Source organism: Gigantopelta aegis, chromosome 3 (assembly GCF_016097555.1).
Source record: "Gigantopelta aegis isolate Gae_Host chromosome 3, Gae_host_genome, whole genome shotgun sequence".
Taxonomy (NCBI): domain Eukaryota; kingdom Metazoa; phylum Mollusca; class Gastropoda; order Neomphalida; family Peltospiridae; genus Gigantopelta; species Gigantopelta aegis.
In genome coordinates this window covers 86,787,621-86,804,730 of record NC_054701.1, presented here as the reverse complement: position 1 = coordinate 86,804,730, position 17,110 = coordinate 86,787,621, and the positions used below count along the sequence as shown (strand labels likewise).

Here is a 17,110-nt window from a genome sequence, read left to right as displayed (position 1 = left end):
TTTAACCATATGGGTAATAAAACGTGTTATATGTGCATTCATTCACCAGTTGTATAGAAATATGTTGTTATTTGTTGTCAAGGGGCTGGGTCTAGCTTGGGTGCCTCCTTCGAATAATATAATCGAATCCCCTTGGTGGACCCATTCTCTGATTGGGGTTTTCCCCATTCAGACCAGTGCCCTACGATATCAAAGGCTATGGTTTGTGCTGTCCTGTCTGTGGGAAAATGCATATAAAACATCCATTGTTTCTAAAAAAGAAAATATATCATATGTCATAAGTGTTTGACATCCAAATGCCAATAATTAATTAATGTTCTCTATTGGTGTCATCAAAACAAATTTTAACTTTGTTGTCAAGGCATATTTCAGGATGGCAAGGGGCATGCAAAGACAGATTTCATTTTTGATTTTAGTTTATTTTTGTGCTTTTATCCAATTAATGTGCATGCTGCACTGGGCAAATCAAGATTGGGGTTAGTGGTTAATGTAAGTAAAGCCTCACTCACTCTTTGTAGGAGATGGTTCTGGGATTCAAATCCAAGATACATTTTGGGCTGAAGTCTTTATATTCCCACCAGATCAAGCTGTTGCTCTCTTTATTTGTAGTCAAAAAATGAAAAGAAGAAAATGGATGATAATGAAGATGAACCAAAAAAGGGCGAATCCACCCAGCAGAAGAAATCGTACAGTATTAAAAAGAATAAAGATCCTGACAATATGAAATCTAAAACTAAGAAGACAAAATCTAAGAAAAACTCAAAACTAGTGATCAGTGACAAAAAGACACAAAAGAAAACAAAATGCAAATATTTCAAAAATAAAACAGATACAGCAAAACAGACTTCAGAACTAATCCAATCTAAACCAGTTAGCCATTCAAAACTGGATGTTGATGCAAAGACTGATTTGTCTGGAAAGGAATGTAAAACCTTTTCTTCAAAACTTTCAACAAAACTAAAACAGGCTTCTTCAGAAAATAGTGATAGTGATGGTGTGATGGTATCGGGTGTGAAACCCACCAGGACCTTGAGACCTAAACCTGCTGACAGGTTGCCAAAACCAGACGAGCAAAGGGCAGAGAACTCTGATGAATCGGGTTATGAAGATACTTTTATTTCAAATGATGATGATAGTGATTTCTGTGACAGTGAACCACCAACCAAGAGCAAAGGAAAGAAACTTGTGCAGAAAAAAGCACAAGTAAAGAAAAGAAAATTTCAAGATTCTGCAGAAGAAAGGTAAAAAGACAGATTGACTGATTGATTTGGTGTTTAGGGGTCGGATGTAGCCTAGTGGTAAAGCACTTGCTTGATGTTTGGGATCGAATCCCATCGGTGGGCCCTTTAGACTATTTCTCGATTGGTATATCAAAGGTTGTGGTATGTGCTGTCCTTTCTGTGGGATAGTGCATATAAAAAATTCCTTGCTACTAATGAAAAAATGTAGCAGGTTTCCTCTCTAAGACTGTCAAAATTAATAAATGCCGATGATTAATAAATCAGTATGCTCTAGTGGTGTGGTTAAATAAAACAAACTTTAAGTGTACATAGAGAGACATACAACTTTTCTGATATGAAATTAACATGTCTTTATATTTTTCAGGGACGGATTCAGGATATATTTTCGTGGAAGTCTGGTAAAAACTAAACCAATGGAAATTTTATCAAAAACGAAGAAGTACTAAAGTCACTTGAATATATTTGGTTCTATTTTTGTATATTTTTCTGTTAATACTTTTATAATTAAATTTCTGTTACATTCAACAGTATTGTCTGTTATTTCTTTTACATTCATCAGGGTATGAACAAAAAAAATCATCCGCAAAGTTATCTGAAAACGGCTTTGCCGATTCACACAGTTAGTGGATGATTTGTTTTGTTCATACCCCGATGAACATAAAAGAAATAATAGACAATCCTTAAATAAGAATTGTTATTTGACTTTCAGTTCCAGTAGTGATTTTGAAGATGACAGCCGTGTATCTAGAAGTCCTGTTGGAAACAAAAAGATAAAAGAAAAATCACCAAATAAAGAAAATAAAAGTATGTCTACAGACTTCATATAACTTGTAATTTTCTATGAAAGCATGTTTTATGCTCTGCGATAATCCTATTAATTTTGATAGTTACATGTATGTAGGCCTATGCACGTAAATGTTGTATTGTGATATATCTTCACATCTTATGGAATGCCACCAAGGCAGAGCAGTGTGTGATGTATTGTTAAACATAAATTCATATTCCAAGGTGAAATGTGTGAAATGTTGTTATTTTCTAAGGTTGCTATCTTGGTAGCTATGGTATGAGCTAATATGGATAAACCGTGTAATTCAGTGTTGGTAGTCATTTACAGTACTCAGGCAGGGATTCTAGAATGTTTATCAAATCCACTAGCCACAATTCAAAATTCACCAGCCCTACTTTACTTTAAGTTAATACAATTTTACTTAATAATAGTAAAAATCAGATATATGTCACCTAATATGTCTATTTTTATAGCTTAAAAACACTAACATTGAGGGGTGAGGGTGGAAGGCAGGATATTCATATTTGCAAAATAGACTAAACTGCAACATTTGACACATTTTGTTCACTAGTTATCAGGCATGACAAGAGTAGTTATTTACTAGCCAATATCACTAGCCATGGGAGTGGGGTTATCATAATCTAGAAACCCTGAGTTTAATACATATTAATGAAGATTATTTAAGATTATTCTTGTATTCAGTTTGCGACAGCTGGATTGAAGTATACTTGCCTAAAGAAAAGAGATGGCTCTGTAAGTACTTTCATTTTATACATGTACAATTAGAATCCATGAACTTAAAATTATCTCTGTTATATTTTAGTGTCTGACTGAACACTGAAGATTAAAGTTTACATAGCTATGCATGTGAGAAATCGTATTTAGAATTGGCAACTGAATTAGGAAACTATAAAATGGGTTTATTCTGAACCAAATGCTATATTCAGTTGACTCTGTAGAAATAGATTGAAGGGTGAGTGACACCAATTTAGACAGTATATGTAGACCACCAAACGGATCTGTAGGATGTTACAATATTTTCTCTTAAGTGTCGACAGTGTTTAAAAGTTCTGTTATATATTGTTTTTTATTACACACTAGTATAAGATATTACTGATGTCATAACAATTACTCAACATCTAACTAGTTTAATTTGATGATGTTGGTATTTGAATGACGTCACTTTGCATCTCCCTGCAGTAAAATAAACTTGGTGCTTTTTCAGAATGATAGAAAACAAGTGCAAAATTTCTGTTGAAAATATTTTGTAAAGAGATTATTAAAGGATCTAACCATATTTGTACAAAATAGTGTAATTTAAAAGTACCATTACGAAATATGACCATGAATGGAAATTGTGATAAGATAGCTGTTATATTTGGACCTATTGTGTACAAAGGCAAAAGGATATAGCAGCAAGTATTTGTCGTCGATCTACTACTCTCTTTTTTACGGACCTATGTACAAAATGTCAGCATCACATCTAGTCAGCTCAATCTTTGCTGATTCGATCAATAATTCAGTCATTATTGTGAATTTCAACACCTCGTTGACTCACAATTAATGCAAGCTTCATGCCAAGATGTAAACTGTACATTGCTGACGTCTCGTTGTTCATTGTAACGTAGTTTAAGTTTAATTGTGACGTTGGTCACTTACTGACCCATTTTGTACAAACATAACATGTAGTAGGCTAGGTCTCGACATCTGCTTACTTCTGCGTTATGGCTTGTTTGCAGTTGGTTTGTAATAAATAAAATACTAAACTAGCTTGCCCATCATACCATTTTTCTGAAACTCGTTTAGTATTCTATATAGATAATAGAAACAATACAATTTTTCTTTCAGGTGTTGACTGTGTTAGAAATGTCTTGGACAAGCCTGAGAGTATGGAAAATGCAGTTTCTCAACCAGTGCAATATGTGTTTGCATTTAACACAGGTATGTTATGAAAAATAGATACTTGATATGAAGATAAATATTCGATACACATAGACATTGTAAACTGGCTCTTAGGAATGATATCTGATGTGGAGGCACAATCTATGGGGGAGGGCACAAGTCCAATTAAAAAATTTATAATTTTTTTATACAGAATAGGATGAAAAAAGTAAATCTTCATCCTCATGCGAAGGGAGGGGAGACGGAGGCTGTGCCATGTAACCTGTAAGCATGGATTTTAAAGCTGTAGTCTCATCTCCATGTTATATTTTCTAATGCACAGTCCAAAGACACCTACAACTTGTCTGTTTTCCACATTTTGAGCAATGATGATGAATATTGATAATTTGTTACATAAACTAGATTAGTGACTGCATCTGAAGGATGCAGAGAATCTATTCTAAATGTGACTGGTATTTCAAAGTCCGTTGTATGAGATGTTTTATTTTGTCTTGCGGCCAATAGAAAAATACAATGGATTTCATTTGAAGACCATGTTGTTTGTATAAATGATTAAATATGTAATATCCAATAACCAATGATTAATTAATCAATGTGCTCTAGTCATGTAATATCGGGTTTAATATTTTCCTTTTTCTTTGTTTTTCACAGTACATGAACAAATTTAAAATGTTTTTTATGAAACATGATAGATGAGCGATAGGAAACCAAATTTGAAAAAACAACAACATAACCTCTTCTTTCTCTCCATTACAGTTCTTATTTTAATAAATCTTCTGGATGGTATTTTATCTTCTTACATATTGTTGGTATTTTACATCTCTTGTTTTTCAGACCTGAGTGTGAAGGATGTGACCTGTCGCTATGCGTCCGAGTGGATGACTCAGACACGGAAGTTACGGGTTGATGCTGATTGGTTGACCAAGATGCTGAAACCTTTCAAGAGTTCTGACACTGAGATGGAGAATGAGGATGATGAAAATATGAAAGGTAATTTACTGTTAATATAAAACAGGGCCATAGGCTGGGGGGGGGGGGGGGGGGGGGGGGGGAGCGCGGGGTCAGGTGGTTTGTTCGAATTACCTCCCCTGCTGAGGCTAAAATCAACTTTTTGCAGCACCATATTAGCAGGATACACAGTGGAACAAATGTTGTTTTAGACAGTTTTGAGATATGTTGAGTATTTCCTTGAAAATGATTAAAAAGTAGTTAATTTAAATTTATTAACCAAAGTCTAAATTTTGTAGCCAGTTTGTATAAAAATTAACAGTTTGCTAATTTGGCAGTTTATTCGGCAGTTCATATACCTGGTAGGTGTCCAGGTAAAATGTAGACAAAGAGGTCTGCTAAGTTCATATTAGAACCTCCTCATGTTCAGACCAGACAATACCCATGTTAATAAGTTTTTGATGTAGTACAAGATTTAAAAAGTATTACAACCTTTAATATTTGTCAGAAAAACGTAACATTTAAGGTGGATGAGGTATAACAGCAGATATTTTATTTTCAAACTTCTGATTAGTAAAAGTTGCTAATAAAAAGCTAATTAGAAACTGTTATTTAATGTTTTAGAAATATGAATCACAACACAATATCGAGCACATTTTCTGAATATAAGCTTACTATTTGATCCTATTTTCGCGTGTTACACATGTATGTATGTTTTAATAAAATAAAATATTGAGAGAAATTCTTACATTTGAAGTAAATTTATCTGATTACAGTGAAACCCCTCAACACCGGACCCCCTCAACACCGGACCCCCTCAACACCGGACGTTTTTCCGCGGTCCCGTGACTTACACATCTTTTAACACTATATTTTACCCATCTAAACCGGAAACCCCTCTAAACTGAACACCGGACAAACAATTCGGTCCCAATGTGTCAACTTAGTGTAAATCCTACCCCTTAAAACTGGACGATCAAACCGATACCAATCAATATGGCGCCCACCTGTCTGTGAACACCGATGGCTAGTGCAATATGCGCATGCTCGAGATCGCTGTTATCAGTGTAATCACCGCTGCATACAGTACAGGTACCGCTCAGCAGGCAAGATTAGCAACTTGACAATAAACAATTAAAAGGACTGATCGCAAGCTTGATTGATTGTGTTGTAATTATGGTTAACATTAGCGGAGTTCGGGTTTGGGTTAGATGTCTTTATTAAGTTATGAGTGTGTTTTAAGATCTTAAATGTGATCCTTCACAAACATGTCTCATGATTTGCTTCAAAGATTGACTAGCACGCGAACTCGTCACTGCCGACGTGGGCACTGACATCTTGAACAGCTTCGACGATGACGTGCCGATTGAAGACTGCACAAACGAGTGGGAGAGAGAACTAGTGGCCAACTTCCGTGGGGACGAAATACCCAATGACGGAAGCGATAACGAATCCGAACAAGATGTATCTGTTCCGGGAAACGATCTCAGCTATCCTGACATGTTGCACATGCTTCAGATTTTAAAGGACTTTGCAATACAGAAAGATGAACGTTTCCTATTGCATGTACAGGAATTAGAAAGTTTAACGCAGGCAACCATTGTTAAAAACAGACATCGATGGATACGTTTCTCAACGTAGGCCGATTTATCGATTGATTGACAATTTGTGGTCTTTTTAATGTATTTTTTATTCAATATTACTCTCATGGATGTTTTTATTTTTCTAAATGCTCATAAATGCACCATTTTTCAACATATTCTTGTTGTTCTTGTTTTAAAACACTTTAACACTTTCCCTATTTTATGGAGAACGGAAGGTATTTCCGTCCAGGCAGACCCCTGAAAACCGGACGCCTCTGAAAACCGGACATTTTACTTGGTCCCATGGATGTCCGGTATTGAGGGGTTTCACTGTATATTAGAATTTTAAAAACTAACATATTAAAATCTGAAACTTGTAAATTTAGCTTAAATTCATAGGTCCAGTGATTGAACTAACTGTAAATATTAACTGTAAACTCTTATTTTATTATATGTAATGGGAAGGGTTTTTTATTTTTGTAGATGATTTGTTGAGAAAACCACTGCCCAAAACAGTTGGAGAATTCAAGAATCACCCATTGTATGTATTTTCTAGTTCACTGGTTTATTACGTTATATTTCACTTCATTAATATTCCAAGAACGGGATGTAGCCCAGTGGTACAGCGCTCGCTCGATGCGCGGTTGGTGTGGGATCGATCCCCATCGATGGGCCCATTGGGGTATTTCTCGTTTCAGCCAGTGCACCACAACTGGTATATCAAAGGCTGTGGTATGTGCTGCCCTGTTTGTGGGATGGTGCATATAAAAGATCCCTTGCTGCTTATCGAAAAGAGTAGCCCATGAAGTGGCAACAGCGGGTTTTCTCTGTCAATATCTGTGTGGTCCTTAACCATATGTCTGACGCCATATAACTGTAAATACAATGTGTTGAGTGCATCGTTAAATAAAACATTTTTCCTTCATTAATATTCCTTTTCTTTTACCGTTTTTCCCGTCTCCTCTGCACACATCTCCCTGTTCAATATATCCTATACTTATGTTTTTTGTTTGTTTTTTCAAATATCAGCTTACAAAAAACTTGAGTGATCCATTTTTAATATGATCAGTGGACATGGCATTCCACATTTCCATGGTTACCGTAACATGGAATGCAAAAGGAGCTGAATTATTTTTCATATTTCAGTGTTAAAACAAATGCTTTGACAAAAAGGTATTGCTGGAGAAATGTGTTTTGTAATAAAACCAAAAACCACAATTAAGCTACTATTGTTGTCTGTAATCTTAATAATAATTAGATACAAACAAAACATTTGTTTTGTTTAATGACACAACTATAGCACATCGATTTATTAATCATCTGCTATTGGATGTTAAATATTTGGTAATTTTGACATACAGTGTTAGAGAAGAAATCTCCTACTAAACTTTCCATTAGAAGCAAGGGATCTTTTATATGCGTCATCCCACACAGAACAGCACTTACACGGTCTTTGATATACCAGTTGTGGTGCACTGTCTGGAACAAGAAATATCCCAATGAGTCCACCGACGGGGATCCTAGACCGACCTCTCATCAAGTAAGAGCTGTATATACTGCCCCAAGGAACAAGAAATATCCCAATGAGTCCACCGACGGGGATCCTAGACAGACCTCTCATCAAATAAGAGCTGTATATCCTGCCCCAAGGAACAAGAAATATCCCAATGAGTCCACCGACAGGGATCCTAGACCGACCTCTCATCAAGTAAGAGCTGTATATCCTGCCCCAAGGAACAAGAAATATCCCAATGAGTCCACCGACGGGGATCCTAGACCGACCTCTCATCAAGTAAGAGCTGTATATCCTGCCCCAAGGAACAAGAAATATCCCAATGAGTCCACCGACGGGGATCCTAGACAGACCTCTCATCAAGTAAGAGCTGTATATCCTGCCCCAAGGAACAAGAAATATCCCAATGAGTCCACCGACGGGGATCCTAGACCGACCTCTCATCAAGTAAGAGCTGTATATCCTGCCCCAAGGAACAAGAAACATCCCAGTGAGTCCACCGACGGGGATCCTAGACCGACCTCTCATCAAGTAAGAGCTGTATATCCTGCCCCAAGGAACAAGAAACATCCCAGTGAGTCCACCGACGGGGATCCTAGACCGACCTCTCATCAAGTAAGAGCTGTATATCCTGCCCCAAGGAACAAGAAATATCCCAGTGAGTCCACCGACGGGGATCCTAGACCGACCTCTCATCAAGTAAGAGCTGTATATCCTGCCCCAAGGAACAAGAAATATCCCAATGAGTCCACCGACGGGGATCCTAGACCGACCTCTCATCAAGTTAGAGCTGTATATCCTGCCCCAAGGAACAAGAAATATCCCAATGAGTCCACCGACGGGGATCCTAGACCGACCTCTCATCAAGTAAGAGCTGTATATCCTGCCCCAAGGAACAAGAAATATCCCAATGAGTCCACCGACGGGGATCCTAGACCGACCTCTCATCAAGTAAGAGCTGTATATCCTGCTCCAAGGAACAAGAAATATCCCAATGAGTCCACCGACGGGGATCCTAGACCGACCTCTCATCAAGTAAGAGCTGTATATCCTGCCCCAAGGAACAAGAAATATCCCAATGAGTCCACCGACGGGGATCCTAGACAGACCTCTCATCAAGTAAGAGCTGTATATCCTGCCCCAAGGAACAAGAAATATCCCAATGAGTCCACCGAAGGGGATCCTAGACCGACCTCTCATCAAGTAAGAGCTGTATATCCTGCTCCAAGGAACAAGAAATATCCCAGTGAGTCCACCGAAGGGGATCCTAGACCGACCTCTCATCAAGTAAGAGCTGTATATCCCACCCCAAGATACAGATAAGATTAGCAATATTAATTAATTTTGACTTTTGTCAGTGATTAAGATTTATTTTTATTTTATTAATAATCAACATTCTAGATATATTTTAAAGGTATGTGCTGAAACGACATCTTCTCAAGTTTGAAGCTCTGTACCCCAACTCGGCTGTCCCTGTGGGATACATTAGAGGAGAACCCATCTATGCTCGCGAGTGTGTGCATACGGTATGTACTGTTCAGTAACATATTATAACTAATGGACCGTATACAGGGTTTGTGTGTCGGGTGTGTATGCCCCCCATCCCCCAAAATTACCAAAGGTCCACATTTTTTCTATCAAATTTAGATAATGTTATGTAAATTTTGTTTTGTATTTTTTTCATTGATTCTTTTCCCAGAATGTCAGAGTGCATCAATTATACTTTAATTTACATTATTGCACTTTACAGTCTAAAAGAAATTGAGTCTTACTCATTGTTGGTCCCATCACGAGCAATTTGATAAGGTTGCATTTTAGAATTCTTGTCCTTCCCCCTACTCGGTAATCCTATAGCCATCCTAGCAAGCTGTTCAATCTTAAAATATTCTACTATTAATATTAATGGGCCAGTATTAATGAAATATGCTTGAACTGTTTCTTAATGTTTGTTATGTTTGGATTGTTTGTATTTGGAAACCATTTAATATTGTATTGTGTTGATGGTTTTTTCACAACTGAGAAGTGTTGTATAATTTAGAAATCAATATTAGGTTTTTTCTTTCAGCTTCATTCCAGAGAAAACTGGCTGAAGGAAGGTAGATCTGTGAAGGCAAGTTTCTCATTCATTTTCAAGTAGCAGCTTTGTTAAGCAATTTTGTACGTCTCGTAACTGTGGAAAGGGAAGATGGGGGCTGTATCATACAATGAACTTTGTGAATTTAAAAAAGAAGAAAACCAACACATGCTATAATAGGCTGTCTTCTGCTATTACAAGACAAAATGTAATTATGTCAAAGTAAAATAGATAAAATTGCTAAACAAATTTTGCAAATAAATATATTGAATGATAATATTTTTTTGACAAAGGTTATAATTCTGTACTTATTTGAACATTAATTTTACAAACTTTTCAGTTGCATTTATTGTAATACATGCAACAGAAATTGTGAATTAAAATAAACTTAAGGTATTTTAAATATAGTTTATGATTTTCATGCCTATTATTCAGTTCCAAAGCCTTTGGTATAAGTTGTAATGTCATCAAAATATGTTGTTTTGTTTTCATTTTACAGTTAGGTGAAGAGGCCTACAAGATGGTTAAATCTCGTAAATGGGTTAGTATTATTGTGTATACTTTATTCTGTTAACGGTAATTATGTTCATTTGAAATCATTGATCATTTTGATCTTCTCCAGAGGTATGAAACAAGAACATACCAAGCTTACTTTTAGCAGGGCAAACAGTATGAAAGAAGTCCACTATGATGCACAAGATATGTGTAACATTAAATTATTATCACTACTTACAGAAAAAGTGAATGTAACAAACTTTGATAAAGATAATATGGACATATATGTGAACACTGTAAAGGGAAATAAATAACGATTATTATTTTTAATCCCTTCTTTCTTTTCTTCAGAATCCATGAAAACATTTTTAATACTTACAAGTTATTTTTGAAAATACAAAGATTTTGACATTTTAGGTTCATGCTATGACATGAATGATGTTTTATATTTCTGAAGAATGTTTTGTTTTTCAACAGAAGGTACCAAAGATCGACCCTGATGCTCTTGACTTGGAACTGTTTGGTCCCTGGCAGACCGAAATATACGTTCCTCCACCTGTGATAGATGTATGCACTTTTCCTCTCAAAGTCTCATACATGAAGCTGACCTTTCACCTATTACATTTCCCTCCCCTTTTCCCCATAGACTGGTCCAGTTATCTTAAAAGTCAACCAAGTGACTGCAAAGAAGAAAACAATATCAAAAATGAAAACTCCCTTATAGTAAAAAGCATTACCAGACGGATAGATTAATATGTGTACATGAAGTTTTATGAAGTTTTATGAAGTTATCTTGAATGGTTTTGAATGCACAGATAAATATACGGTGCCCATTTTAATATCCTCCGCAAACTGATGGGTGATAAAAAGGTATTAATGTGACCAGCTGTGGATGCACTAGACTTAGTGGAAGGTTTGGACTACTCCATGGGTTTAGGGAGAAATGCAGTTGGTGAGAGGTCATGTTATGCATTCATGACAACAGAAAAAAATTGGTTTGCTTCATACTTACTTAATACATGTACATACTTACATGAAATATTGTAAATTAGTTGAAAGCAACCAGAGCTCAAAATGAAAGGTACAAACAACTCTTCTAGTTTTAGGAGCAATATGATATTCTTTTTTGTGGTGCATTGCATGATGATTAAAATTGGCATCATAAAGTTGTGTACTGTCATTTGATAAAGGACAAATAATTATGAAATCCACTCCAAAAAAACAACATTGAAATGTTCCAATTGGTGATGTAAGTCACAAAAAGCAATATTTAAATCGGACATTGTAGATATTTTTTCCCTTAGAATCAATTCACTCTCATTTTTCAGGGGAAGATCCCTCGCAATGCTTATGGTAACCTTGAACTCTTCCAAGAATGGATGCTCCCAGCTGGAACTGTACAAGTGAAATGTAAGACACTAAACAGTTGCCTTTGAACTCTAGAAAGGACAATTTATTTTGACTAGAATCTTATAGTTTACCACCAATTTTTATTTTTTATTCATAGATTCTTTTATTTTAAAATATATTTTCATATGAAATAACAGTCCAATGAAAAGTGAATTATTTCTGACTTGTGGTAGGTATTGAATAATGGTCATCTTTATTTTTAACTGACACTGCAGTAGTAACATGTGCCCAATTCTTTTGTTCTTTGGACAATAAAATATGTTTTCAATGTGTTGTCTTTTACGGTAGTTCCTAGGGGTGGGATCTAGCTTGACGCACAGATGATCTAAGATCAATCCTCATCAGTGGGCCCATTGGACTATTTCTCGTTTCAGTCAGTGCTCCACAAGTGGTAAAAGCTGTGGTATTTAGACAACTATCCTATCTGTGGGATGGTGCATATAAAAGATCCCTTGCTGCTAATTAATTGAAAAGAGTAGCCCATGGAGTGGTGGCAGCAAGTTTCCTTCTTATTATCTTTTTTGTTCGATGCCATATAACCAAATTAAAAATGTTGAGTGCATCGTTAAATAAAACATTTTTTTTTTTTTTTCAGTGCCTGGTTTGAACAGAATTGCACGGAAGCTTGGAGTTGACTGTGTCGCTGCAATGGTTGGATGGGACACACACAGTGGTTTTTCTCACCCACTGTATGTTACTAGTTTTATTTAATACTATATACAGTGGGTGTTTTTATACCCATTGTTGGTTATCAATTTTTATTACACATTCACCTGATAATAATTGCATGCAAGAAAATTCAGATAAGAATTGCAGCACCAAATGAGAATAGGCATAAAAACTAGGAAAGTAAACTGAAGACAAGTGTAGAAACACTCTTTTTCTTTCCATCTTTGGGCAAATATGAGGTGACCATGAGCAACATCTTTAACTTGTGCCCAATTCTTTTGTTCTTTGTACAATAAACTATGTTTGCAATCAACAGCTTGACTGTGAAGGAGAGGCCTAATACTGAACAAATTCTTCATCTTAGTGTAGAGTTGAAACGAATATATCTGCAATTGTGACTTATCTCTTCATGCTTTTGTCAAAAGAGATGCATCAGTAGAATGAGTTCTTTGGCTTACTATTGATTTAAGAATATTTTTTCACTTGTGATTAATCTTTTGCCGTTTTAATCACGATGGTTGCATTAATACTTGAACTATACATCTGCTATTTGTGTTTTTGTCAGGATGGATGGTTGGGTTGTGTGTATAGACCACAGGGAAGCTCTAGAGGTGGCCTGGGAGGAAGATCAGGAGATACAACTCATGAGAGAAGTCGAGGTCTGTATTTCACACACACTAAACTAGTTCAAGTTCAAGAAGTTTAACGTGCAAAAAGTTTATTTTGTTTAACAACACCACTAGAGCACATTATTTATTAATCATTGGCTATTGGATGTCAAACATTTGGTAATTCTGACAGTCTTAAAAAGGAAACCAGCTAAAAAAAAATTCATTTGTAGCATGGGATTTTTATATGCACCATCCCACAGAAAGGATAGCACATACCATGGCCTTTGATATACCAGTTGTGGTGCACTGGCTGGAACAAAAATTAGCTCAATCTGCCCAATCATAGATCATCTTTTATAGTACACAGTATAGGCCCATTGTAATACTTAGCCCAAATGTTGAGGGATTTGGGGGGATTGAGTGTTATTACCATATTAAACCAGTTTAGAGTAATTGTTGGGAAAAAAACATTGTCTTCAGTGTTCCACTTATAACTACACTCGTAGTGAAATTCTGAATGAAATATCACTACCCAAATGTTCTATATTTAGTTCTCAATGTAGTTTTATCATTCCATATTCTCTATGCATAACACTTTTGTCAATTTTTCAAATAATAAATAATAAAAATCCTTAATTTTTAATTCCATCTATGATACTTTTAAGTTAATACCTGTACTTAAAAAAGAAAATTATATATATTTTTTAAAATGTACTTGCCTAAACAATTAAATTTTGATAGTGTGTAATACTATGTAAATTAATGGAGAGTATGTTTGTTGTGTTTTTCAAGTTTATTATTAATTTGATTAGAAACGCCACAAGAGAGCACTTGACAACTGGAAACTGTTGACGCGGAGTCTCATCATAGGGGACAGACTGAAGAAACAGTTTGATCTCGAGGTTAGTCACTGCCACGGATTTGCATCCATTTTCATGTTAAAACTCCCAAACTTTAAATTATTATTTTAGGTAGAATTTATCTGGTTTGCTTTACTTTAAAAATATTATTTTGTAATGAAAAACATAAAGAAGGAATCGGGGCTCGCTCTGTGCAGGCAGGAAATTTCACCAAATTATTTATTAAACTTCAAAAATTGCAAAAACCTAGTTATTTTCTAACATTGTTATTACATGAAATTATTTTGTCAAATTAAAATAAAATTCTCCAGCTGTTTTTAAATTCATAATTGGTGAATTTGGCGAGTGCCAAATAGCCCAGCGAAATGGTAGCCGAAACAAGGCAGCTAACATGTTTTATATTAAAGGGACATTCCTGAGTTTTTTGCATTGTAAGAGGTCTCCGACTAATCAAATATTTCTACGATTAAACTTGCATATTAAATATATGTTCTTGTTTAGAATATCAATGTCTGTATATTCATTGTGCTTCTGATCGTCTTAATATTTGTAAGAAGTCGAAACTGGATTTTGTCTTCAAATAATTTTGTATGTACGATAAAACCCCATATTTTTGGAAATAAAATGAAATTTAACCTAGTACAAATATTAGAACGATCAGAAACATGTTTAATATACAGCCACTAATATTTTTTTGCAGAAAAATATAGTTGATATGTTAAAAAGTCTGTTAGTCCATAACATCTTAAAAATTGCAGAGAACTCAGGAATGTCCCTTTAATATATTATCACATGACTACATCAAAATAATGAATGCTGTTCCTGTTTACAAGAAAATGTGTTGTCACCAACAAAAAAAATATGGTACAATTGTCTCCAAGAAATCAATGAAAAGTTTGAGCTAATATTAAATATTTTTCAGACTATTTACCAGTTGTATTTAATTTTCTAGGCCGCAGATGTGAATATTGAGGTGGTAAAGGATGGGAAGAAAGCTGACGATGTGCAGAGTTCCTGGCCAAGAAACCAAGAAAAGAAAAAGAAAAAATCAAACAAAAAATCCAGACTTTGTAGTGTGGAGACAATATAATGTTCATACAAAATCTTCCAATATGGGAAAAACATAGTATGACACATTTGTTCGTGCTGACCGTATTGCCAGAGATACATGCATGTAGAACATTTCCTTGTGAAATCCAAAGGCATTCATATACTTCATTGTGGAGGACACTTAACAACAGAAACTTGTGTTTAAAACATTTTCTGTGTGAAATCCAGAGGCACTTGTGTAACATTTTATTGTGGAAATCACATAAAAGAAATAAAAAAACAGAATAATTTATTGTGAGTGTATTCTAACATTCTATTAAAACAATATATTGTGGAAAGCACCTGGCAACATTTACACATTTCATTGTAAATATTTTTTGGAGAATTTCCTACAAATAATTTTTTTAACAATATATTCCATTGTAAATAAGAACAGCATTAATTATTTTGGTGTAGTGATGCAACAGTGTATGAATATAAAACATGCTAAGTCATTAGCAGCCTTGATAGCAAACTATAAAATATGATGAAAACCTTGCAAGGGAAGTAATTATGAAAGACTATAAACATGTACATTTTTGTATCCAATGTATTTTAATTATTTATTAAATATTTAATAGAGATACAGAAAACGTTGTTGAATTATGAAATGTCCCTGGTGAAAATGGAATAGACTATTCAAAAGAATTGCTCATTGTGGGGGTCCTTAGGTCCAATTATCCTAAATAATGCCTGTAGATGTATTCTTCACCATCAAGATGATGGATAGTTTCGTGCACCTTCATGGCAGCAGTGTATATTAATTTGTACGCCATCATGGCCATTGTATTACCAGTATCATTTCAACTTATTTTCATGCTTATATCCAATTGATGTTCAAGCACGCTGTCCTGGGTACACACCTCAGCTCTGTCCAGGACCGTGGGTTAGTGGTTAGTAAAAAGAGTGGAGGGTGTAATAGCCTTGCACCTACCCATTGAGCCCTTGAGAGCTCGCTCTGGGTTGGAGCCAATACCAGGCTGCGAACTCTGTACCTACCAGCCTGTAGTTCAATGGCTTAACCACAGCACCACCAAGGCCAGTTACCAGTATCAAACTTTGTCATCAATCCTAAAAGCAGGATGTTTGGTCTGTAAGCAACTGCAGTAGTTTGTATTTTAAACTTTTTAGTTTTGAGAATTGATTACTTATATCTGTGCTACTGGGCTGTATTTAAGACAGTGGGAAGGAGTGGGGGATTTTCCCTCTTGCATCCAGATCATCTTTGAACAATTCTCTTTCGGTTATATGGCAAAAATCATTAAAGTGGTTGGCGAAAAACGTAATGTTTTGAAGGAGACAGAATTTTTGCACTTGCCACTATCCAGGGTATGAAACATCGACAACACGGAGAACAAGCATGATCTGTTTTAATACTCTTGGGTAGCATTATACATATACATGTCGTACATGTCTCTTATACAAAACAGCATTACTCATTATTAGGCCAGCTTTTCATTAATGCGATTTCAAGTTTATCCATAGTGCATATATACAGTACATTTTTGATATACGTGATTCTGTGTGAAGCCATTCAGTGTGCTGAACAATAAGTGGATCCTTGGACAATTTTTTTTCATCTTGTAATGTCATAACACAAAATATTTACTTCAGCTTAAAAGTATTCTTTGAAAGAAAGAAATGTTTTATTTAAGGACGCACTCAACACATTTTATTTAGGTTATATGGCGTCAGACATATGGTTAAGGACCACACAGATTTTGAGAGGAAACCCGCTGTCGCCACATAGGCTACTCTTTTACGACAAGCAGCAAGGGATCTTTTATTTGCGCTTCCCACAGGCAGGATAGCACAAACCATGGCCTTTTTTGAACCAGTTATGGATCACTGGTCGGTGCAAGTGGTTTACACCTACCCATTGAGCCTTGCGGAGCACTTACTCAGGGTTTGGAGTCGGTATCTGGATT

The 17,110-nt window shown here is 35.6% G+C and overlaps 1 protein-coding gene across 2 annotated transcripts in view; it reads left to right on the top strand.

Moving 5' to 3' along the window:
- LOC121369244 (DNA repair protein complementing XP-C cells homolog) overlaps positions 1-16,772 on the top strand; it is a 30,540-nt gene extending 13,768 nt beyond the window's left edge. For both annotated transcript variants that reach the window (XM_041494200.1, XM_041494199.1), the window contains exons 8-22: positions 610-1,241; positions 1,951-2,045; positions 2,731-2,781; positions 3,877-3,969; positions 4,765-4,920; positions 6,945-7,002; positions 9,389-9,500; positions 10,040-10,084; positions 10,548-10,589; positions 11,021-11,110; positions 11,872-11,953; positions 12,549-12,642; positions 13,188-13,281; positions 14,046-14,135; positions 15,046-16,772. In XM_041494200.1, the coding sequence (XP_041350134.1) occupies positions 610-1,241; positions 1,951-2,045; positions 2,731-2,781; positions 3,877-3,969; positions 4,765-4,920; positions 6,945-7,002; positions 9,389-9,500; positions 10,040-10,084; positions 10,548-10,589; positions 11,021-11,110; positions 11,872-11,953; positions 12,549-12,642; positions 13,188-13,281; positions 14,046-14,135; positions 15,046-15,183 (1,872 nt within the window). In that variant the 3' untranslated portion in view covers positions 15,184-16,772. The remainder of the gene's footprint in view (positions 1-609; positions 1,242-1,950; positions 2,046-2,730; positions 2,782-3,876; positions 3,970-4,764; positions 4,921-6,944; positions 7,003-9,388; positions 9,501-10,039; positions 10,085-10,547; positions 10,590-11,020; positions 11,111-11,871; positions 11,954-12,548; positions 12,643-13,187; positions 13,282-14,045; positions 14,136-15,045) is intronic.
- The last annotated feature ends 338 nt before the right edge of the window (positions 16,773-17,110 follow it).